Raw genomic sequence first — 23,380 nt, forward strand, 5'->3', positions numbered from 1 at the left:
ATGCTTGTCTTAGAAGGCTCCGATTCCGGAAGGAGGTCATCGATGAGATATGTCAACTCGTCAAGGATGATCTGCAGCCTTCCAGCACCATCAGAACCGCACTGTCCGTTGAGGTGAAGGTTACTGCTGCCCTAGCTTTCTACTCATCGGGATCTTTTCAGGCTTCAGCTGGCGACATCTGCCATATCTCTCAGCACGCTACACACTGCTGCATTTGACAGGTGACTGAAGCCTTTTATGCTCGCAGGATGGACTTTATAAGCTTCCCAATGACCAGGGAGGCACAGACCGAGAGGGCATTGAGTTTCTCGAGAATAGCAGACTTCCCCAAGGTGCAGGGAGCAACAGACTTGCACGCACATTGGCCTGAAAGCACCCTTAAAGACCACAGAGGTGTTTCGTAACAGAAAGAGTTCCACTCCCTAAATGTGCAGCTTGTGGTCGACCACAATCAAACAATTATGACAGTAAATGCTACATTTCCTGGCAGCATCCATGATGCAAACATCTTGCGTGAAAGTGCTATCCCTAAACTGTTTGCCAATCAGCCAGAAGGTCACGGTTGGATGCTGGGGGATAAAGGATATGGCCTTGCCAGTTGGCTCATGAACCCTCTGCATAATCCTGCCACTGAAGCACAGAGACGGTATAATGAAAGTCACATAGCGACTCGCAACATCGTTGAAAAGACAATTGGAGTCCTCAAGCAGCGCTTCCAATGTCTGGATCATTTGGGAGGCAGCCTCCAGTACCACCCTGATCAGGTAGCAGAGTTTGTTGTTGTGTGTTGCATGCTGCATAACCTAGCTATAAAGTGAGGACAAATAATGCCAGATCATGCTGCAGGTCCAAGTCCAGAAGGAGATGAGACAGCCGGCGAAGATGAAGAGGAGGAACAGGCTGGAAAGGACGCGGGCGAGGACTTGGGGAGCTTAATCAGCATAGCGATCCAGCACCGGTACCACCTCACCTTTCATGAAGACCGGTGGCCAGTGCCAGTTACACGGCTGCTAAGCTTTTCGTCAGCAGCTCATTAATGAACGCTTCGCATGACCTATTATTGTTGATATTCAAACATTCAATTACAGTTACGGTTAATCAAAAGTTTCATTTGTGTGGTTAAACTGAATAAACAAACAATTAAGCATGAGAAACTGTACATTGTAAAATGTATGTAACTAAGAGAGAAGGTACAAAAGTTTTAGAAAAATATTTTTTTTATTAACAAACAATTTTTTTAAACAACTAATGAACAACACCCTCCCTCCAACCCCCCCACCTCCCGCACCAACCCACCCTTCCCTCAAAATCCCCAAAACGTTACAAGAAGAAGAAATGAACATTTTACAGAACAAGTGACCATTTCAGTCATGACAACAAGTGAGCAATTAAGTGATGACAACAAGTGACCATTTCACTCATGATATCAAGTGACCATTTAAGAAAGAATGGAAAGTGAACAGTTAAGTAATGATAACAAGTGAACATTTAACTATTGAATAAGATTGGCTAATTTAGTGGCAATAACAATAACAAGAGTATAATAAATTTATAACGGCAAGTGAACATTTTAAAACAAGTGAACTACATAGAAAAGAACTCCCCCCTCCCTACCTGGGCCACGTTTCCCTCCAGATCCTGTCCCACCCCGTGTTCACACCCCACCCGCCCGTTTTGGTCGACGCAGACCGACACCAAGACGTCGTGCAGAGTGGGATGTCAAGACTTCCTGCCACAGTGGAGGTGACAGAGAGGAAGCGGAAGCCTGGGGCTCTACTTCCGAGTCCGGAGGAACTGTGCTCGCTTGTGTGCTAGGGGTCTCGCTGCGAGCAGACACGACACCTTGGGGTGAGGCGCCGTGTCCAGCCATCAACGCATGCCATAGGGCATTGGTTGCGGCTGTCTGCTGCCGAATAGCCTCCAAGGTCTCCCTTGCAATCAGCGACTGCTCAGAAGACCAGTTGGAGAAATTCTGTGAGAACTCGCTCCAGGATGCTGGAAACTAGCTCCAGTTCAGAGAACTGGCTCCAGCTCACTGAGAATCCCTCGAACCCCTGGATAAAGTCGCGACCGATTGCGACCGTCTCCCTGCACAGGGAAATCAAGCTCTCTGTCTGGCCCTCCAAGGCAGGCGATTGCTCACCACGCTGACCAGACCTCCGTGGGGTCGGCGTTTGCAATGTGATGCACCTTGGCGTCGCCACCTGCACACCGCTTGGTCCCGGTGCATCTTCCATCTCAACCGAGATGGCCGCAGCTTGTTCCCCACCCACAAAAAAAAACTCCCCTTCTTCCTCCGGTTCCTCCTCCTCCTCCTCCTCCTGGTGAAGCATTATTGCAGGAGTTTGCAGTGGCTCCTCTTCTTCAGCTTCCTGCAATGTAGGAGACGGTTCAGTGGCAGTCGACTCCAACGACTCGACGACCACTTGATCTTTAATTTGATAAACAATGATTAATTATTCAATTCGTTGCATTACAATTTTTCTCTAAGTAAAAACATTGCAATGCTTTCATTCACCACATATGCACAGGTGATCACAAGCTTTAACATGACCTAACATGACCTCATTCGAACATCTATAGTACATCACCATTATATATCAGATTATGTTATATTAGCATAACATTAGATTGTAATTGCATAACATTGCATAACGTCAAATTACATTTTAATTGCATAACATTACATGCGTAACTACGATATTTTCAGTATCTACTAATGATTCACACATTGAACAATGCACATTTCTCATTACTCATGTCTCAAGGGTGGGTTCGGCCACACCACGGGATGTGACCAAACGGCTTTCTGGGCCCACCAAGGCCACCGCGAGCTCCTCGTAGGGGTTCAGGGGCTGCAACATTGCAGGGCTCCCGCCCGTCCTGCACTGCTCCCGATTATTGATCGATATCTTTTTCTGTAAATTATACGATAACATTGTATGGCATAAACAAATGGAGCAGGCGATTTAAGACATTGAAGACATTTAAGACTGACAGATTAAAATGTTCTTATTAAAAATTAGCATTACGTTGCATATTTCACATTACAACATTTAACTTTATGCTGGGTTGCATAAATTTATTCATCATTAGTTATGTTTAAATGTAAGCCAATAACATTGCAGATTCTTGTTACTATTTAGATCATTATAAATTTCAACTTACTCTGGCAGCTGAAAATAGGCTGTTCCAACGTTTGCTTCATTGGATGCCAATGTGACCATGTCGGCAATCTCTGCCCAAATCCTCCGATATGCACGGGGTGGAGGTTTCCCATGCCCATCCCATGTCAGATCCTCCTGCCTCTCGCTTACTATGTTAACTAGGGACTCATTGACCCCCTTCGCCTTTCCACAGATCCCTCCATTCTTTAAATTGATATCAATTACGCTTTGTCAAAATGCTTCCTTTCTCCTCTCTCTCTCTCTCTCTCTCTCCCAGACCCACCCAGAGTTTCTGAGCATGTGTGAAGACCCTTGACCTACCCAAACGTGGGAAAGAACATCAACCTAAAAAAACAAATCAACCTGCACATGCGCAGTAATGCGTTGCTGGGGAAGCGCTTTTTTTCATTCACTTCCGTTTTCTTTGGGCGATCGTGAGATTGCCAAAAAATCACATCGCCCATTTGACATCGCTGGGGTAAGGCCGAGTGGAAAATCGCAAAAACAAAAAAATGGGCCTTGAGTCGGCGATCAGCACGGGCGATAGGTCCCGCATCGCTGGAACAAGGCCCATTTTTTTCATCCTTAGCCTGAAAGTGGAAAGTCTAGCCCTATGTTTCTATGTTAATCTGAAAAGGACCAGTTTATTCCCACTCTTTGCTTCCTGTCTGCCATTCAGTTCCCTATCCCCGTCAATACATTACCCCCAATACCAGGAGCCTTAATTTTGCACACTAATCTCTCATGTGGGACCTTGTCAAAAGCAATTTGAAAGTCCTAATAAGCCACATCCACTGGTTCTCCCTTATTTACTCTACTAATTACATCCTCAAAAAACTCGAAGATTTGTCGAGCATGATTTCCCTTTCATAAATCCATGCTGTCTTGGACCGATCCTGTCACTGCTTTCCAAATGCGCTGCTATTACATCTTTAATAATTGATTCCAGCATTTTCTCCACCATCAATGTCAGGCTAACCGGTCTTTAAGTCCCTGTTATTTCTCCCTCCTTTTTTAAAAAGTGGGGTTACATTAGCTATCCATAGGAACTGAACCAGAGTCCATGGAATGTTGGAAAATGACCACCAATGCATCCACTATTTCTAGGGCCACTTCCTTAAGTACTCTGGGATGCAGACTATCAGGCCCTGGGGATTTATCGGCCTTTAGTCCCTTCAATTTCCCTAACACCATTTCCTGACTAATAAGGATTTCCCTCAGTTCCCCCTTCTCGCTAGACCCTCGGTCTCCTAGTATTTTCGCGAGGTTATACGTGTCTTCCTTCACGAAGACAGAACCAAAGTATTTGTTCAATTAGTCTGCTTTTTCCTTGTTCCCCATTATGAATTCCCCTGAGTCTGACTGCAAGGGACCTACGTTAGTCTTCACTAATCTTTTTCTCTTTACATATCTATAGAAGCTTTTGTAGTCAGTTTTTATGTTACCTGCAAGCTTAATCTCATACTCTATTTTCCCCCTCCTAATTAAACCCTTAGTCCTCCTCTGCTGAATTCTAAATTTCTCCCAGTCCTCAGGTTTGCTGCTTTTTTTGGCCAATTTATATGCCTCTTCCTTGGATTTAACACTTTCCCTAATTTCCCTTGTTAGCCATGGTTGAGCCATCTTCCCTTTTTTAATCTTGCGCCACACAGGGATGTAAAATTGTTGTAGTTCATCCATGTGATATTTAAATGTCTGCCACTGCCTATCCACCATCAACCCTTTAAGTATCATTCTCTAGTCTATCCTAGCCAATTCACATCTCATACCGTCGAAGTGGAAGACAGGATTGGGAACCAGACAGAGATGCACGACCTCCACCAGAGGCGCCGGGACCCATGTAACCCATACTGCAGCGGAAATACGGTGCGCTCATAGACAGCCAAGGTCAGGGGGTGCTGCAAAGCGATTTTGTGGTCCCATTCACAACCCCACAGCTGCAAAATATGATTTCAGAGGTGCCCAAGCTTACCATTGGTCCACTTCACGGAGGTGGAAAAGGTGGGAGGGATTAATGGGTGTAACGAAACAGAGGTTTCCAAGCTGCTATTATTTTCCCTGGCGGGGAAGATGTATCAGGCCATATCTGCCGAAAGCAAGAGGGGTAGGGAACCATAGAGGGCTTAAAGGAGGAAATCCTAAGAGCCATGGGTTACACACAAGGTAGTCCATTCTCCAGGGTGGAAAGGATGCTGCAACTGGCTGGGGAAGCACCTCAGGCTTTTGTGGACTGGCTCTGGCCGGTCTATAATAAAGCTGTAATGGAGTGCTGGACCGAGCGCAGTTGCAGGGGGAGCCAAGGAACCATTGGCTCAGGACCCTAGTGTCAAAGAGTTTACTCTGGATTAGGGCAAAGTCGGAGAACTGGTTTGACCCCAAGGATCTCCAGAACACGGAGGCCGATGTGCTCCATCACATGAGTCTGGCATTCAAGGCCGGCGTGGAGGAGGAGGTCAAACCAGTTAAAGGGAAGGTTCATGAGACAAAGCCCAGTGGGGGTAGTAAAAGGGACTGGCGCCAGGAAGGGTGGTAGCTCAGCGATGGTTAGGATGTGTTTTGGTGTGGGAAGCTGGGCCACTGGAGGAAAGACTGCCCAGCCCTGAGGAAGGGGCAAGGGAAAGAGGATCCTCTGATGCCCGTGGCAAAACCTGTTGAGGCGAAGGGGCCGAACACCAAACAAATCAGTGTTCTGCTGGCCGTTCGAACTGTTTTAGTGCCGGAGCAGGGAAGGGTAGATGCTGCAGTGAGCAGAGAAGTCCTGACCGCTCCGGTAAACTCAGCATCGTGACTAGCACACACCCAACCTGTCCGCTCATTTATGACGCGTGGAAGAGACCTTGTGTGAAGATGGGGGTGGAGAAGGTAGTGGGGAAGTATTTGTTGGACACTGGAGCTTCTAGCACGGTGATTCATGCAAATAATCCGACTACCTCACTATTGTCTAGCAAGGTTCCACACAGTCTGGTGGGGTTCACAAGGAATGAGCAGGCGGGGGTCGATCTCCAGGCCACGAGCCATCGATTTAGGATCACTCCACGCAAAATGGAAGTGCGTCCTGCTGAAATGGGAGCAGCCGGGGTCAGGAGTCTCGGGCAGATTTTTTGTTAACCCATAGAATCATGGTGGATTTAAGGAACCACTGTCTTTGGGAGGCGGTGTGTACAGGGAAGGAAAGGGAAGTAATGGTTATCCCAGAGAAAAGGGAGGGTAGTACAGTGTGCATGATGAAGCCGAAGGGTAGCTACGACCTAGAGCAATTGGTCAATACTACCCCGGTCGAGTACCAGGCTTGTGTGCGGGACAATCTCGCATCGTTTGCCACACACAAACACGACTGCGGTAGGGTGACAGGGGTAGAAGTCAGGGTACAAGGAGACTCTATGTCCCGGCCGCAGAAACAGTATAATTTCCCCAGGAAGGCAGAGGCCAACTTAGAGATAGCACTGGGGTCTCTGGTAGCCCAGGAGGTGTTGAGGCCCATAGCCACACACGTGAACTCTCCACTTTGGCCGGTTTGGAAACCGGACCAGTCGTGGAGGGTCACCGTGGTCTATCAGGTGCTCAACAAGAACACCCCAGCTTGTGCACCCACTGTCACGGCCGTAGCCGATCTGATAGGGAGTATTCCGGCATCCGCGACCACATTCACGGTGCTGGATATATCGAACGTGTTCTGATCAATTCCCCTCAAAAGGGAGGACCAGTACAAGTTCGCCTTCACATTTAAAGGGCAACAGTATACCTCGACGTGCCTTCCCCAGGGTTTCCACAAATGCCCCTCCATTTTTCACCAGTGTATGGCCAACAATTTAAAGGGTTTCAACTGGCCTCAGCAGTTGGTGCAGTCTATAGATGACCTACTTTTGTTCTCCGATGAGGGGGAGGAGCATGGTCCCCTGCTGGCCGAGCTGCTGGAGCTGTTCAAGGTCAAGGTCAATCCCAAGAAAACTCAGATCGGTCAGAAGGAAGTGAAATTCCTCAGGCTGACCTTGAGGGCTGGGGAAAGGGCTATAGACGGGGCCAAACAGAAGGCGGTACAGGATTTACCAGCCCCCACGACTATGACGGGGGTGAGATCCTTCCTGGGGATCACGGGGTACTGCAGGGATTTTATTGAGGATTACGCCACCACGGCAGCCCCTCTACTTCGGCTCCTCCGCAACGGAGTCGGATGGGAGTGGGATGAGGACTGCACGGCAGCGTTCAATCATCTCAAGGGAGACCTGCAGATGGCACCTGCACTGGGGGCGATTAGTGGTGGGGAGGACTTATGTTTTAGAAGTAGCAGCCAGCGGGGACAGCTTGAGTGCGGTGCTGCTCCAGAAGCGGCAGGCAAGCTGCGACCCGTGGTGTACTCGAGTCCTCAGATGTAGAATGGGGGTACTCCAATTGCGAGAGGCATCTCCTTGCCACGCATTGGGCCGTGAAGCACTCCCAGCTCTTCACAGAGTCATCGCAGATCATTCTACTGACCCACCATGCCCCCACTCAGATGTTGCTAGATGGGAGAATAAAGGATGGCACGGAGAGCAGTGTTCGCATTGCTCGCTGGACTTTATTGCTCTCACAGATAAATCTGACAATGCAAGGCCTGTGTGAGCCCAAGCTGGCCGCTAACATGATCTATGCAGGGACGGCCCATAAGTGTTCGGTAGAGGGAGTATGGGACATAGACACATGATTTCGGGCCGGGTTACACCCCACGGGCCATGAAATATATGTCGACAGATTCAGTTCGGTGGTAGCAAGGGAGTGTTTCACCGGGTGCGGGATTTATGACCCGACGGCAGGCATTGCAAGGGCATTAAACTCCCGAGCACCTTGAGCACTCAGCACGCTGAACTGTCAGCAGTGGTATATGTCGTTACCCATGCCGACGAGTTCCCGACCCCATACACCATCTGCTCGGATTCCATGTTCACGTGCAATTCGTGCATCTAATACTTGGCCATCTGGTTTTGTCACGGTTTCACAACCACAGATGGGAAGCCCTTAGCAACCAAACCACTGTTGCAAAGGATCTTGGAGGCCACAGGAACCCAGGGAAGCCATTACATTCATAAAATAAAGGCCCATTCCAAGACAGAGCCCAGAGGGGAACCAAAAGGCTGATGAGTTGGCCAAGGATGGAGCCAAAACAGGAGAGTTTTGGGACCCATACAGGTCCAGCCCAGTAGCAGCGATTTGGGACAAAGGGGGAACACAAGAGAGCGTAGGGGGTAGCATTGGCCCTGGACTTGAGGTAAGTCCAGGCACAGGATCCTGTCCTCAAGGTTGTCCTGGAGCAGCTGGCTAGGGGAGCAAAGGTAGAAGGCCCGTTCGGGGTAGTGGGCATTACTTTAAAGGAGGGAATGCTTCCGAGGGACAGCACGAGAGGGAATTCTTCCAGATGGCCCAGGAGTGGGACACCTAGGGCCAGAGACTACCTGGTAGAGGGTAGAACAGGCAGGGTGGTGTCCGCAACTGAGGGAGGATGTCTGCGATTTTTGTGCAGACTGTCTGGTGTGCGCAGCGAACAACCCCGATCCCCAGAAAAGAAAGGTTCCCATGGGACACACGAGAATGGTAGAGGGACCATGGCAGTCGGTACAGGTCGATTACATTGGGCCATTGCCCATCGCAAAGGGGGGTTACAAGTACTGTTTGGTCTTAGTGGACATTTTCTCGAAGTGGGATGAAGCCTTCCCTTGCCGATCAACTAACGGCGTTAGCAACGGCAAGGATCTTGGTGAGGGAAGTGTTCGCGAGGTGGGGACTGCCACAGATCATGGAGTCTGACCAGGGGAGCCACTTCACAGAGCAGGTCATGCAGGCTACCTTGAAAGTGCTAGGGATAGAATGGAAATGTCATGTGGCTCACAACCCACAGTCGTCAGGGTATTGTGGAGCGACTTAATCAGATCATCAAAGAACGGCTGCGGACGGAAACAGGACAGTCCCCGAAAAAGTGGGTTGAGGTCCTGTCGTTTGTCCTGATGTGGGTCTGAGCCAGCCTCTCCAGAAGCACAGGGTATTCCCCGCATGAGCTCATGACTGGTAGGGTCATGCGCACGCCCACCCATGTTCTGGCACCAGTTCTCACAGCGGGGTAGGTGAGAGAGGTTAAATGGGACAAGAATCTGTTTGAGCACTTGAAGCAGATTCATTGGCAAGCTGCCAGCAACATGGGGCAGCAGCATCGGAGCAATCGGTTGTTGCTCGAGTCCCGGAGAACCCACAAGTGGAAGGTGGGGGATCAGGTCATGGTCCGCAATGTTTGAGCCTTTGTGCATGGGACCCTACAGCATCATAGGTAAGGCCAGTCCCATGGTGTACGCGGTTAAGCTTCCGAAGCGCACAAAGTGGTTCCATGTGAACCAGTGCAAGTTGTTTAACCCGGGGGAAAGAGCGAGAAACAGAAAGAAGCACCAAGGCGCTGTAAACAGCATGGTGGACGTGGGTCTTCCTCCCATAGTTTGGGACAGTGAGGAGCCCGTGGTGGTTAGGAGGAGTAGCAGGATCCCACGGCCGAGAACGCCGTGGTCGCCTCCTTACACACTGCCGAGGAGCCGTAAAAATTGTATTCATGTTATACCTTACGTTATTATCGCACGACAATTGTAAAATTTCAAATAAAATGTTTTAATAATTTACAAAATTGTATAATTTGTATTTAATAACAAACCCCCCCCCCCCCCAACAGTCATCCAACAATAACATTCAGCAAACACCCTCCCACCCACCCAACACCCCCAATATTCAACACATTTTTAATACTAACAACAATAACAATCCCCCCTCCCTACCTGCGGCCACGCTTCCCTCCAGGTCCTACACTCCCCGTGTCCTAAGCCCCCGTTTTGATCCCACAGTACGCGCGCCTGCTCGACTTGCAGTTGACGACCTCAAGGTATGCTGCGGGGAAGGGAGGGGGGTGGATGTGGAGATGGGATGGTGATGGTGGCAGGATCCTCTCGGGATGGTGGAGAAGATGTTTCTGATGAAACGACGGCCGAGCCAGAAGGAAGTTTTTCCTCCTGACTCGCATCTGCGCTGGCGTTTGGTGGGACGGCACCTTGGAGTGCAGTGCCGTCTCCCATCACTACCGCATGCTGGATGGTATTGATGACGGCGGTCCGCTGGCCCATTGCTACAACCATGCGCTCGATACCCTCCGATATGCGAGCGGACATTGTGGCAATGTTCCCGTTCATCACCGTGAATGCCTGGAGGAGCTCTTGACTCAGGTCGATGCTCTCCCTCCACAGTGCAGTCATGTCCTCCTTAGGGTCTGCCCGTCGCAGCACGTGCTGACCTCGCTGACTCAATCTCCGTGGGGTCGGCGTGGGCCCTGTTGGACGCATTTGGGTCGCTTGCTGCAAGCCGCTTGGGCCCGCCACTTCTTCCGTTGAAGTCGAAGCCGACGATGTGGCCGCGGGTACAACACTTGACACGATGCAAGGTGCATCCCCCTCGGTCTCCATCTCCTCCTCACCCCCCCCTCACCCCCCCCTGGTGATAATCACCTGTAGGGGGACAGGGACAGGTGCGGCCTCCCTTTGCACCTGTGGAGTTGGACCTGCAAAACACAATTGAGCTTATTAGAAGAGAAGGGTACACCCTCTTGCGCTGCGCTGGTCTACGTAGGAGGAGCAACAGTACTGCAATAATTGGGAACCGAGAGACATTACATATTACTACATCATATGGTAGTACACCTATGTGGAATTCAGCCATGATCTTATGATGGCGGAGCAAGCTTGAGGGGCCAGATGGCCTACTCCTGCTCCTATTTCTTATGTTCTTATGTTGTTAACCTGAGAGTAGTACAGAATCCTCATGTATAACATGACATCATTCATATATTATAATGAAATGACGTTACATTACTTTGAATTACCACTGCTTTACACATTACTCACGTGACGTAAGGGAGCGACTGTGGGTGCCCACAAGTGCTGCCGCACGTTCCTCGAGGTTGCTGAGCAGGACGAGCTGGGCAGGACCTCCTCCTGTGCACCTGCCCTTAGCCCAATTCTTAGATATCTTCCTCTGCAAACGTGACAAGAGCAGGCATAAGCTAATTGATTAGGTACTATCGTGGAAAGACAACAGTTTCCAACATTATCTGCTAATAGGGTTTGTATCCACAATTGGTGCATGGCTATAACAAAGATCGTGTAAGGGATCTAATACTTGACACAAACATCTCCACTATAATCTCCATGAAGGGCCCCTGGGGGGGGTGAGGCAGGGGGTGGGAATCAGGACAGCTGGTGAGCTCGGCAATGACAGGAGTTAATGTCCCTAAGTGTCCCAGGGCAGACATTGAGCCAGGGCAGCTCTCTCCCCAGTCCAGGCTGGGTCACTGTAAGTGACAGCAGCTGGAGAGACTGACAGTGTGGGTGAAGGTGACCAGACCCCTCAGTGCTCAGCCATGCCCCATCCACCAACATAACCCAAAAGGAGACGGTGCCAAAATTAGACTTAACGGGCGCCGGTTCAGAACTCTGTCCAAATCTTAGCAGGGAATCTACCCAAGAATATCCAGCTTAATTTCAATCCAGCAGATTTACATATTCAGTGGACCATTACAATTTAAAATCTATTTAATACATACTCTGGCCGAAGCAACCATGCTGTTCCACCTCTTGAGGCACTGGTCCAATCCTCTCGGCTCGTGGGACACACAGGACACCACATCAGCGATCTTGCCCCAAATATTTCGGTATGTCCATGGTGGAGGTTTCCCATGCCCGCCCTGGGTTAATTGGCCGCGCCTCGAGTGCACCTTCTGGACGAGGGCCTCGTTGGCCTTGTGGGAGAAGGTTTTGCCCTCCTCCTCCACTTCATATCCTGGCCACTCTCCGCCGACTCTCCCAGGTTGGAAATATTTCCCTGGATTTATTATTATTTTTTTTGTCTCTGTCTGTCTCCAATCTCTCCTCTCTCTCCAATCTCTCTCTCTCTTCCTCCCTTTGCCTTCTACGCATGCCTGGATGACCTCTGACCTCCAGAATCGTGGGAAATCTTCTTTGCAAAAAAAAATGCGTTCGCAGAAAGGCCGTTGCTAGGGACGCCTTGCCTTCCACATTGCTAAGGCCCATTTCGCATCGCTGGGCTATCGCCAGAAAAAAAATGACGAAAGTTGCGATCCGAAAAATGGACGATCTTCCAGTGATCCTGAGAGCTGGAACATCACCCATTTTTTGGGCCCTAGCGATCTCAGTGGAAAGTCGAGCCCCTGGTCTTTGGTCCCAGCCACAAACTCCATTCCCGAGTCACCGACTCCATCCCTTTCCCTGGCCACTGTCTGAGGCTGAACCAGACTGTTCGCAATCGTGGCATCCTATTTGACCCTGAGCTGAGCTTCCGACCCCATATCCTGTCCATCACCAAGACCACAAACATCCACCTCCGTAATATCAACCGTTTCCATGCTGCCTCAGCTGCTGAAACCCTCATCCATGCCTTTATTACCTCTAGACTCAACTATTCCAATACTTTCATGGCTGGCCTCCTACCTTGCACCCTCAGTAAACTTGAGCTCATCCAAATCTCTGCTGTCGATATCCTAATTCGCACCAAGTGCACATTGTAGTGTATATAGGCATCTTTAGTAATGACTCCACGAGGCAGGGTATGATACTTAAACTGAGTAGACCTGTAGTCCTTTATTTGTAGCTCCTGAGTGACAACAAGAAGCTGTGAGTTCCCTTTTATACTGGGTTACCTGCCGTGTGTAGGCAACCCCTAGGTCTCCAGCAGCAGCACCCTCTGGTGTACCGGTAAGGTGTGTACAGTATAAGGGTACATTCAATGTGGCATAACAGTGTTACAGACATCACACAGTAAACAGGCATGCATACACAACAATACTCCCCCCTGAGCATTTTTCATTTTCTTATTGTCATGACCAGGGGAGGTGATCAGTGGTGGGCTATGGGAGGTTGTGGTGAGGCTTGTGTGGTTGCCAGGTGTGACCCCTGTGCTTGAGGCTGGCCTCGTACGTTTCCCCTCCCTCACACACAAACCAAGTGGGTGTCACTGTTGTGGGATCCCTTGGGGAGGTAGCCATGGCAGCAGTGGGTGGTGTGTATACACTATGATGTGGGTAGTGGTGGGGTGGTGGGCAGGGCCACAATACTGGGTGGGCTCCTTGTCCACCAATAGGGATGAGGGTCAGGAAGCTGGAGGGTATTGGCCTCATGCTCCTGGTGTTGGCCAGGGGCTGTAGGGCTGGTCTGGTGCAGGTTGCCATTGGTGGTGGCTGGGCTGCCCATTGACCACTGTCCCTGTAGTGGGTTTGCTCCCACTGCCTGTGTGTGTGTCCTGCAAGGGGCATCACATTCGTTCCAAAATCCAGGCTACATGGTCAGGTAGCCTGCTGGACCTGAGGGTCTCCCACAGGGGGATTCCATTGGCATCAGCATGGTCCCTGTAGGACCCAATGTCCTTTGGCAGTGTCCTACCGGTATACATGACACCTTGGCTCTGATCACACATAGTCGAGCCTGCATTATACATTCTAGCATTTGCATCACTTTTGGGTGTCCTGGTTTCAACAGACATGGTTACATTAGGCATTTCACAATCTCTATCATTAGTGTTAAGCATAATAAACTTGTTCTTAACCTTACTGACACCTGCATTCATATCATTAGTTACATTAGTTAAACCAGCATCACAATTCATTGTTACATTGCATACATTTTCATACTTGCACCCTTTAATCGCATCTTTAGCTTTAAAGTCCGTGTACTCAAATAGTTGAAACTTCCCAATTAAATTTCTTTGGTTACCGGTCTCCTTTAAGGGAGCCTTCAAATCCGATTGGCCGCTCGATGTCACATGATGCTCCTCCATGTTCACTCGTGACATGGTGGAGGCCATTTTGATTACAGAATCTGTGCTTGTGGTGCTGCAGACATTTTCTGGTCTTGCTGCAGGTAGGCTGTGGTGCTCTTTTCTTCCACAGGTTCGATCCTGGATGTTGGGAATCCATTTCTTTCGTCGATGTTCACTTCTTGGAGTGCTGCCCCGCCCGGAAAGTGGAGTTTGGATCCTCGGTCTCGGAGATTTCGCCAGGGTGCTGTGGGCATTTGAGCTGGACAGTGGAATCTCCGGATGCAGCGATATATCTATGTTCGAGGCCAATTGCCGGAGCCTGGAGGCCTGGGAGCAGCTTCGCTTGGACAGGCTGCCATTGTGGTTGATTGGCGGGATTCATCCAAAGTTCTTCAAAGGTCGCTTGGCTCATCACAGACTGGCTCGCCCCTGTGTCGCTCTCCATAGAAACTGATACCCCGACGACGTCTACTTTCATCGTCCACGGGGAACTTTCGCTGGAGCAGGTATGAGTTCCATACTTTTCTTCTAGGGGTTGAGCAACTTCACCTTCCTCTGTGTCGGAGCCCCAGTGATCAGCCAACTCATCAGAGACGCAGCGAGTAAAACTTTTTCTGCACATCCTTTGAAGGTGCCTTTTCTCTTTGCGTGCATAGTCTTTGTGGCGGCACTGGTGGGCCCTGTGATTTCCTCCACAGCGTCAGCACGGGGTTAGCCGGTTTGCCCCATGTGGCGGACTCAGGGTTGCGGGACTCGGGGCAGTGTTTCTGCCCTTAGAAGTATCAATGCAGTGCACTGCTCTCGTCGGTTTAGAATCCCTTAGTGCTTCATTTAGGTGGTCGCCAAAGTCGCACGGTGCAACCAGTCTCCTTAAGTGTTCCAATCTTTCTACAAAATCGTCCCAATCTTCCCCATCGGTAAATTGCTGAAAGTTGCTGAGATTCGACATGCTGAGCGTGTAGTTCGTCACCTCATATTCCCGTCGCTAGTTGTAGTGTATGTAGGCACCTTTAGTAATGACTCCATGAGGCAGGGTATGATACTTAAACTGTGCAGACCTGTAGTCCTTTATTTGCAGCTCCTGAGTGACGACAACAAGCTGTGAGTTCCCTTTTATACTGGGTTACCTGCCGTGTGCAGGCAACCCCTAGGTCTCCAGTAGCAGCACCCTCTGATGTACCGGTAAGGTGTGTATAGTATAAGGGTACATTCAATGTGGCATAACAGTGTTACAGACATCACACAGTAAACAGGCATGTATACACAACACACGTGATTTCTGATTTTACTCACCTTTACTGAGAAAAGTGGGAGGTGGGTTTTAAGGAGGAATGAGGGAGGAGTTTAGGAAGGGAATTCTTGAGCTTGGGTCAAGGTGGCCAAAGGTACAACTGACAGTGGTGGGGTGAAGGAAGGTAGAAACACAAAAGGTCAAAGTTGGTGACTGATTGGAAAGTTTGGGGAGGAGGTCACAGATAGGGAGGGATGAGGCCATGAATGGATTTAAACAAAGGATGAGAATTAAAAATTTTAGGTATGAGGAGCCAATGTAGGTCAGCAAAGATAGAGTAATGGGCATATGAGACTTGGTGCAGACTAAGATATGGGTAGCAGAGTTTTGGATGCGTTAAAGTTTATGAGGGCGAACGATGGTAGGTCGGTCAGGTGAGCATTGCAATAATGGATGTCTCGGGGTGACACAGGCATGGATGAGGGTTTCGGTGGTAGATGGGCTGAGGTAGGGGTGAATGGTGTTAAGGAGATGAAAGTAGGTCGTGTTTGTGAAGGAGAGGATAGGCGGTTTGAAGCTCAGGTTGAATAGGACACTGATGTAAACAGTTTGGCTTAGCCTGAGACAATGGTCAGGGAGAAGGAATGGATGGCTAAAGGCTAGGACTTCAGTCTTCCCAATGTTTATCAGGAGGAAATTGAAGCTCATCCAAGATTGAACAGCATTGAGGCAGTGGAAGACTTGAGAGAGATCGGGGATGTGGAGCTGGGTGTTGTCATTGTTTAATGTGGAAGCTGACTCCATGTCTGTGAATGATGTCATCAATGGCAGGTGATGGATGAGGAGGGGTACAATGATGGATCGCCCAAGGTGACAGTGCATGGGGAAGAAGAGAAGCCATTGTTGGGGAGATGCTCTGGCTACAATTGAATAGTTAAAAATGGAGCCAAGAGAGGGTAGTCCCATCAAACTGGACAGTAGAGAAGAGGTATTGGAGGAGAATGGTGTGGTCACTTATGTCAAAGGCTGCAGAGAGGGCAAGGAAAGATAGTGCACCACAGTCATAGATGCAGAGAATGTTGTTTGTGACTTTGGATAGAGCTGCTTTAGTGCTATTGCAAGGATGGAAACCTGATTGGAGAGATTCAAACAGGTAATAGCGAGAGATAGGTGTGGATATGGGAGATAAAGGCACATGCCATAACTTTGGAGAGAAAAGGGAAGTTGGAGATTAGACTGTAGTTTGCAAGGAGGAAATGAAGGTGCTTTTTAAAAGTTGGACTCAAGTTGGCAATTTTAAAAAGAGGTCAATGCCTGAGGAATGGCAACCACTTACAATATCAGTTAACATGGGGGCCAGGAAGCCAAGTTGGGTGGCCAGTTTTGTTTAGTGGGAATGGGTTTTTGGGAGCAGGTGAATATTATGGATGAGATGATCTTAGACAAGGAATGGATGGGCTAAGTTAGGAGAGAAATTGGAGAAAGACAGTGATTCAGGACTAGGGCAGGTGCTGGGGTTGGCTTGGTTTGTTGGGCAAAGAGAAGGGGCTAAGCCACAGAGGCAGCCGAATTGTCTCTGAAAGGTCCATGAGGTCCTTGCACTTGTTCAGGTGAGGTTGGAAGTGGTAAGGAAGAAGGGTTTAAGCAGATGGTTGGTAGTGGAGAAAAGCAGCTCTGGGGTTATCTTTTCTCACCAGAGTAGTGGGTGGTTTGGAATAGAAGTGTGAGCCTCGGTAAATCTTGATCTGGTCCAGCCAGATCTGGACGATAGTTAAACCAATTGTGTGCCAGATATGCTCAAGTCTGCAACCTTTGGACTTAAGAGAACAAGGGTAGGTTCCATACCAGGTGAATAACCTAATGGGAGACCGTGAAGATTTTGGTGGGGACGAGGGCATCAAAGGTGGAGGTAAGGGAATGAAGGTACAAATCGACAGCTGCAGAGGTAAATGGAAGGCCAAAAGCGAGGCAGTTAGGAGAGTTTGAAAGTGCAGCTCTATGCGACTTACAGGAGAGTGATTTCCAGGAGCAGACGGAGAAAGAAGTGGGGTTGGAAGGGATGTGTTTCATGAGGGATATGAGGCAATGACTAGAGATAGCCTTGTTCGTGTTGGAGACCATGGGGGGAAATTTAACCCCCCAAAATGGGTGGGAGATTATAAAGTATTAAAAAATTGAATCCCAACTCCAACCCGCCCACTTCCGGTTTTAACGGGGACGGGCAGCCAAACCTGCTCCCAGGAGGCGGGGCAGCTCTTTAAATATTATAATGAGGCTGGAGTGCCTCATGGCGATCCACCATTACAAATTTAACTCTGACTGGTCGGGTTTCTCAGGCCATGGTGAACCCACCAGCTAAAGTAAGGTGAAGACTACTGAATCCAGGAGTTTACCTGCCGGATCCAGCATCACTGATTCATCCAACCTGTGATCGGACCCCCCGATGTCTCCGATTTTCCCCCACTCCCGGCTGAGGTCTACGATCCCTCCCCGCCGCGAGGCTTCCGACCCCCGATCGCCTTCCTGGACTCCCTCCTCTGGCCCCTCCAGCTCCCGAGCACACCCATTCCAGAGAGTTATCGATGCTAGTTCATTGGATATTCAAGTTAGATATGGCCCTTATGGCTAAAGGGATCAAGGGGTATGGGGAAAAAGCAGGAAAGGGGTACTGAGGGAATGATCAGCCATGATCTTATTGAATGGTGGTGCAGGCTCGAAGGGACGATTTTTAAAAAAATTTCAAAATATACTTTATTCATATAAAAAATGTGCACAATACATTGGAAGACAGTTCAGTACATTTGGATGCGGTCAGCAATTCCATACAATACATTTGGATGCTGACGGCAGTTCCGTTCAATTCATTTCCTTGCTTTACATTTCGAGGTACATTTTAGCACAATCCAGGATACATTGTAATACAGTCATCAAATTACATTACATGTGGCACTATGAGGTACACGGAATGGGTGAGGATACAGTTACATTTCTTTCCAACATACATTACTAAACAGAACTTGCATTATACATGGCACTACATAGGTTTTTTCAGATCATGGTGCTCTATGTATATAAAAAGTTTACAAGTACAGCCTGAGGGGAGTTTTATACTGATTACAGTTCCTGGGTTTATCGAGGCGGAAGAGCTTTAAACTGTGGCTCTTCCCCACCGTGCCTTTGCGGCGACTGCACCAATTTTTAGTGCGTCCCTCAGCACGTACTCCTGGATCTTGGGTTGCACCAGTCTGCAACACGCAGACGTGGACATCTCCTTGCTCTGGAAGACCAGCAACTTTCGGCAAGATCAAAGTGCATCTTTCACCGAGTTGATGGCCTTCCAGCAGCAGATGATGTCTGTCTCGGTGTGTGTCCCTGGGAACAGCCCGTAGAGCACAGAGTCCTGTGTTACAGAGCTGCTTGGGATGAACCTCGACAGCAACCACTGCATCTCCATCCAGACCTGCCCTGCAAAGGGGCAATCCCAAAGGAGATGGATGACAGTCTCATCCGCACCACAGCCAACTCGGGGGCAGAGTGCCGTGTCTCTGAAGCCCCGGCTGTGCATGAAGGATCTGACAGGTAGGGCCCTCCTCACCGCCAACCAAGCTACATCTTGGTGCTTGTGTGAAAGCTCTGGCGATGAGATGTTCTGCCAGACAAGTTCGACAGTCTGCTCGGAGAACCACCCGACAGGGTCCACCCTCTCCTTCTTTCATAGGGCATCCAGGACCTTACGTGCCAACCACTGCTTTATGGCCTTGTGGTCAAAGAGGTTTTTTCTGAAAAACTTTTCCACGAAGGACAGGTGGACAGGCATGGTGCAACTGGTGGGGGTGTTTCGCGGCAGCGTGGCCAGACCCATCCTTCGCAACACCGGGGACAGGTAGAACCTCAGCACGTAGTGACACTTGCGTACCGGGAGTCGGTGCACAGCTTGATGCAGCCGCACACAAAGATGGCCATCAGGATGAGGGTCACGTTCGGAACATCCTTTCCTCCACTGTCCAGAGATTTGTACATCGTGTCTCTGCGGACAAGGTCCATTTTGGACCTCCAAAGTGGAAGACGGCCCGGGTGACTGCCGCAGCACAGGAGCGTGAGATGGGCCAGACCTGCGCCACGTACAACAACATGAAGGGCCGAATGGCCTACTCCTGCACCTATTTTCTATCCCTCCTCTTTGCGGCCTAGTGCAATAGGCCTACCCACCCGCAGCCGAACAGCCTCTCCATCTGGCTGCGGGTGGGATACAGAGCTTTGATATGTTAATCAGGCCTTGCCGTTAAATTCGGCAGGGCCTGCGGGAAACCTGTTCTCCTGGATTTCCCGACCGCTTGCTAGCTCCCCCCCCCCCCCCCCCCCATGTGGCAAGATGGAGAGGATGGCTGTGAATACGGGTCGGAGAATTTAAATGGAGATGTTTAGGATGGACTGAAAGGGAGTGAATTCAGAAGAGGAGCTGAGCTGCAGATTAAATCACCTAGGCTGAGGGGTCGTTTAGTGCAGAGACTGAGGGGGAATAAACAAAATGGAATTCGGATTTAAACTTCTGTTTGATCCTATTGATGCCCAGAAAGATTGAGCATGTGACATTTTAACTTTGACAGGCAGAAACCCTGTTGACGGTGGTTAGAATTATGGCATGTCTTTGGACTCAATCGTGTGTATTTGGTCGGTCGCAGAATTCAAGGCTATCTCCATTTTTTGCATTTATGTAAATTTGACAATCGTGTTAAACTGCTTTTGGTGTCCTCACGTTTCCATTGTGTGTTTTTGTTTTAAAGTCCTCGCTGCTTGCTGTGAACCACAGGAAACTTCGCAACCAGCGCAACCCCTAGGCTTTGGCTTCTCGCATTCTTTAAGCGGAAAAAAACAAGTCCCAATGCGAAGCACCGAGACTGAAAAACGCGTTTCTACAACTATAAAGTATGTCGTTTATCTTTTTTTAAAGTTCCCATTCCAGCTGAGGTTTGGCATGCCTGTAATCGAATGAAGTTGAATTTTACAAGAGGACCGAGATACAAATGTGCAGAGCAAAGCAGTCACTGCTCCAGAAACTTACAGCATTGAACTTGTAAACACTCCCAGACATTCTGGACTGTTTATAATGGTGTCCATTACAATTTGTTGCATCAATCGTCTCTAATACCACTCCGTGTCCATCTCTTCTCACTCGAATAAATTTTAAATGCAATAAACATCACATAATAGTGTGTTACAAGCGAGCTAGTCGCGGCGCAAGAAATCACCAGTACCGTTTTAACTGCAACCAAAAGGATATAAGATAGTATTTATCATAGTAAAACGTTCCGTTCCCAATCCTAATCCAAATTCACTGTTCTTGTTGCTAACCTCACTCCTGAGATACTTCCATTAATCCTATTCCTATATCGAAGTTTTCGATTATTAGTCTGAATCCAGGCTACACTTCCTACTAACTCTGATCGGAAATTAAGGTTTGCCTCCAGTTAACTCGAATTCCAAATTAAAACTGTTCTGTTTACCCTAACCTTGATTTAAAACTGCCGATCCTCTGAATTATATGTAATGCTGTAAACCTCGATTCCTGTTATACTGCGGGATGGAGACTCCAATTAATTGTAGAATTGAAGGACAAAGTAGGTGATCATTTTCAAGTTCTGCCGGGAGCGGACCTGCCACCCGTTATATGCCCCGCCCGATTTCCCTCCGTGCAGTACCCTCGATGTAGAAGAAATTCTATTGTAAAATGACTGCATTTATATAGCGCATTTGAGGCGGGAATCTACCAAAATTCTTCACACAACGAATCGCTTTTGAAGTGCAGTGACTGTTATGTTGGCAATTTAAAATAATCGGATTAGCCTCCAAACCATTAATCTCCCAATACTTGGTCACTCGGTGTACTCCCTATTACTGAGGACGGTCGCTAAATTTAGTTTCTACAGTACTGCTTTTGAAACACAGGTAGTCGCTGTAAATGGAAACATGTTGCCATTGCTTTGCCGCTGGACCTTTGGTGAACCTTGCAGGGTGTGGCACCAAACCTGAGTGAAGCAGAGCTCAGGTATTCTCGGCATTGTTTCATAGTGACGCCCTAGCCATCGTAGGCTTGCCCAAACATATAAATCGCAGGGATTCGAGCCTATCGCCACTAACGGTTGCAGCTCTCTCAAGAGCATCTTAAAGCAGAGCCTCCAAGGTACGTTCAATTTATTGGTTATTTTAGCTTTTGAGTTGGTGCATCATATTCTGAAAGGTCGATGAGTGCACATGTACTTTAGTAAACTCAATCTTTTTTTTCGCCTTCTAGTTGCCACTTCTGGGAAGAATCGACGGTGGTCAGATTTCAGCCATGAAGTTCTCGAGAGTCGCCCTGCTCCTACTGCTCCTGTTCATCACACAGTATCTCTTGGCGGATGCCAATGGCGACCTAAAACAGAGAAGGAAGGGCAAAAGACAGGGCCGGGGGCGAGCGCAAGACGGGGACAACAATAGGAAGCCAGAGACTGCGCTGAACGTGGGAGCCGAAGAGAAAGGGCGACGGAAGGGTAGGGGCTCAGCCCCGAAGCAGGGAAGATTCGTCAGTCCGGACAAGGCGCAGTGCAAGTGGACACTCAGAGGAGAGGAAGCCGCTGACAGGAACCTGCGTCTGGAATGCAAAGAAGAACTTAAAGAATACTGGTGTGAGTTCACGGGGAAACCATCAGCCTGCTCAAAGTACGCAGGGAATGCAAAAACCTACTGGAGGCAAATTACCAAGATATTGAAGAAGCAAAAGGCGCTTTGCAGTGAGCCATCGGCGGTGCTGAAATCAGGCTTGTGTAAAAGTCCAAAGGCAGCTCATCTGAAAATGACCAGCTCCAGCCTGCTGGGCGCTGCAGACCCGGCAGAGGAGCGATCCAAGGTACCTGCCCCACTGACTACCACCAACCCTGACCATCCTGATATCCATAAAATAGCTGACGAGAATTGCAGCGAAAGATGGGGGTCTCTCTGCAAGTTCATGTTCTCAGCATTCCACGGCTAAGACAAAAGGGACTGCAATATTGTGTGCTCTACGCTATTGTGCATTTTACTTACTGCTTAAAGAATGGAACTATATTGTTTGTATAGCTGATAAGTTGTATTAAAGTTCCATGGTTTATAAATAATTATGTAAGACGCAAAGTATCCATAATTTATTAACAAGCGTTCTGGAATACTGTATCTCACGTTAAACTGCTTAATGCATGTAGCTGTGGAGGACAGGCGGTGCGTGGTGTGAGCGCAGCGCTGAGACTGACTAACCCCACCCGCTGGCTCTTAATAACTCGGGTTTGAAACGGCATTAAATCGCGTTTCCGGACAGCTATGCAGAATATGTTTTATATACACATAACGTATTGCCAATTTCAACCGTTTTTTTTAATTTCATGTGCTACTTCATCCAATGTCACTCGTACTTTGAGGAAAATGTTACTTCTATTAACAGCACAGCCTCTTGTGTTGTTGAGGTTTCAACGGCCACGTTTCCATCACACTGGAGCTTAACACAAGCGTACTGTAAATAAAAACTGTATATTTAACTAAAACCCATAATAAACACTTTTAAACACTTTATTTTACTTCGATGCGATGTTGTCTTTTCAGAACACGAGAAACAAAACACAACAAAAGGGTTAGTGCAAGATTGGTACTCGATCTGTCCACAAAAATGGATTGATTGGGGTTGCGGACTGAGCTGAGTTACTCCAGAATCAATTGGATCCAGGCAGCACCTGATTTAATGCTGTTTGTCTCGCGAGATGGGGAAAGAGCTCTATGAAGACAGGCTCGCTTTCAACATTTCATTCATAGATTTTTTTTTGAAATTCGTAGCCAATCGTTCCAATTCTTTGTCAAATCACAAACGCCAGAGGTCACCTTGCACACGCCAAGGATCACTCTGCGCCAATGCTCTTAGCCAAAAGGCCTAGAGCCACTGCACCGTTCCTGGAAGTACTGCAATACCAGGTTCGTGCCATGGAGGTGGATGGGTCAGGTCCCCCACACACCTCCGTGGAGGTGGATGGGTCAAGCCGTAGATGTGTTGCGAGCACCTGTGAAGTCCCTAACTTTGCCTAAGGAACCCCAGCCTTTGATTATATATGATAGGTACTGCTCTGCTCCACAGTCGGGTTGGGGTGCCACTCTA

The 23,380-nt window shown here is 48.7% G+C and overlaps 1 protein-coding gene across 1 annotated transcript; it reads left to right on the forward strand.

The window, feature by feature from the left end:
* Positions 1-21,302: 21,302 nt before the first annotated feature.
* Positions 21,303-22,806, forward strand: fgfbp1b (fibroblast growth factor binding protein 1b). Its single transcript, XM_070863591.1, has 2 exons — positions 21,303-21,406; positions 21,518-22,806. The coding sequence occupies exon 2, from the start codon at positions 21,560-21,562 to the stop codon at positions 22,232-22,234; it is 675 nt and encodes a 224-aa protein (XP_070719692.1). The 5' UTR covers positions 21,303-21,406; positions 21,518-21,559; the 3' UTR covers positions 22,235-22,806.
* Positions 22,807-23,380: the final 574 nt, after the last annotated feature.

This window comes from Pristiophorus japonicus, chromosome 2 (assembly GCF_044704955.1).
Source record: "Pristiophorus japonicus isolate sPriJap1 chromosome 2, sPriJap1.hap1, whole genome shotgun sequence".
Taxonomy (NCBI): Eukaryota; Metazoa; Chordata; class Chondrichthyes; family Pristiophoridae; genus Pristiophorus; species Pristiophorus japonicus.

What these genes read in the sequence shown, in the direction of transcription:
- fgfbp1b (XM_070863591.1), top strand. Translation starts at nt 21,560, where the DNA reads ATGAAGTTCTCGAGAGTCGCCCTGCTCCTACTGCTCCTGTTCATCACA.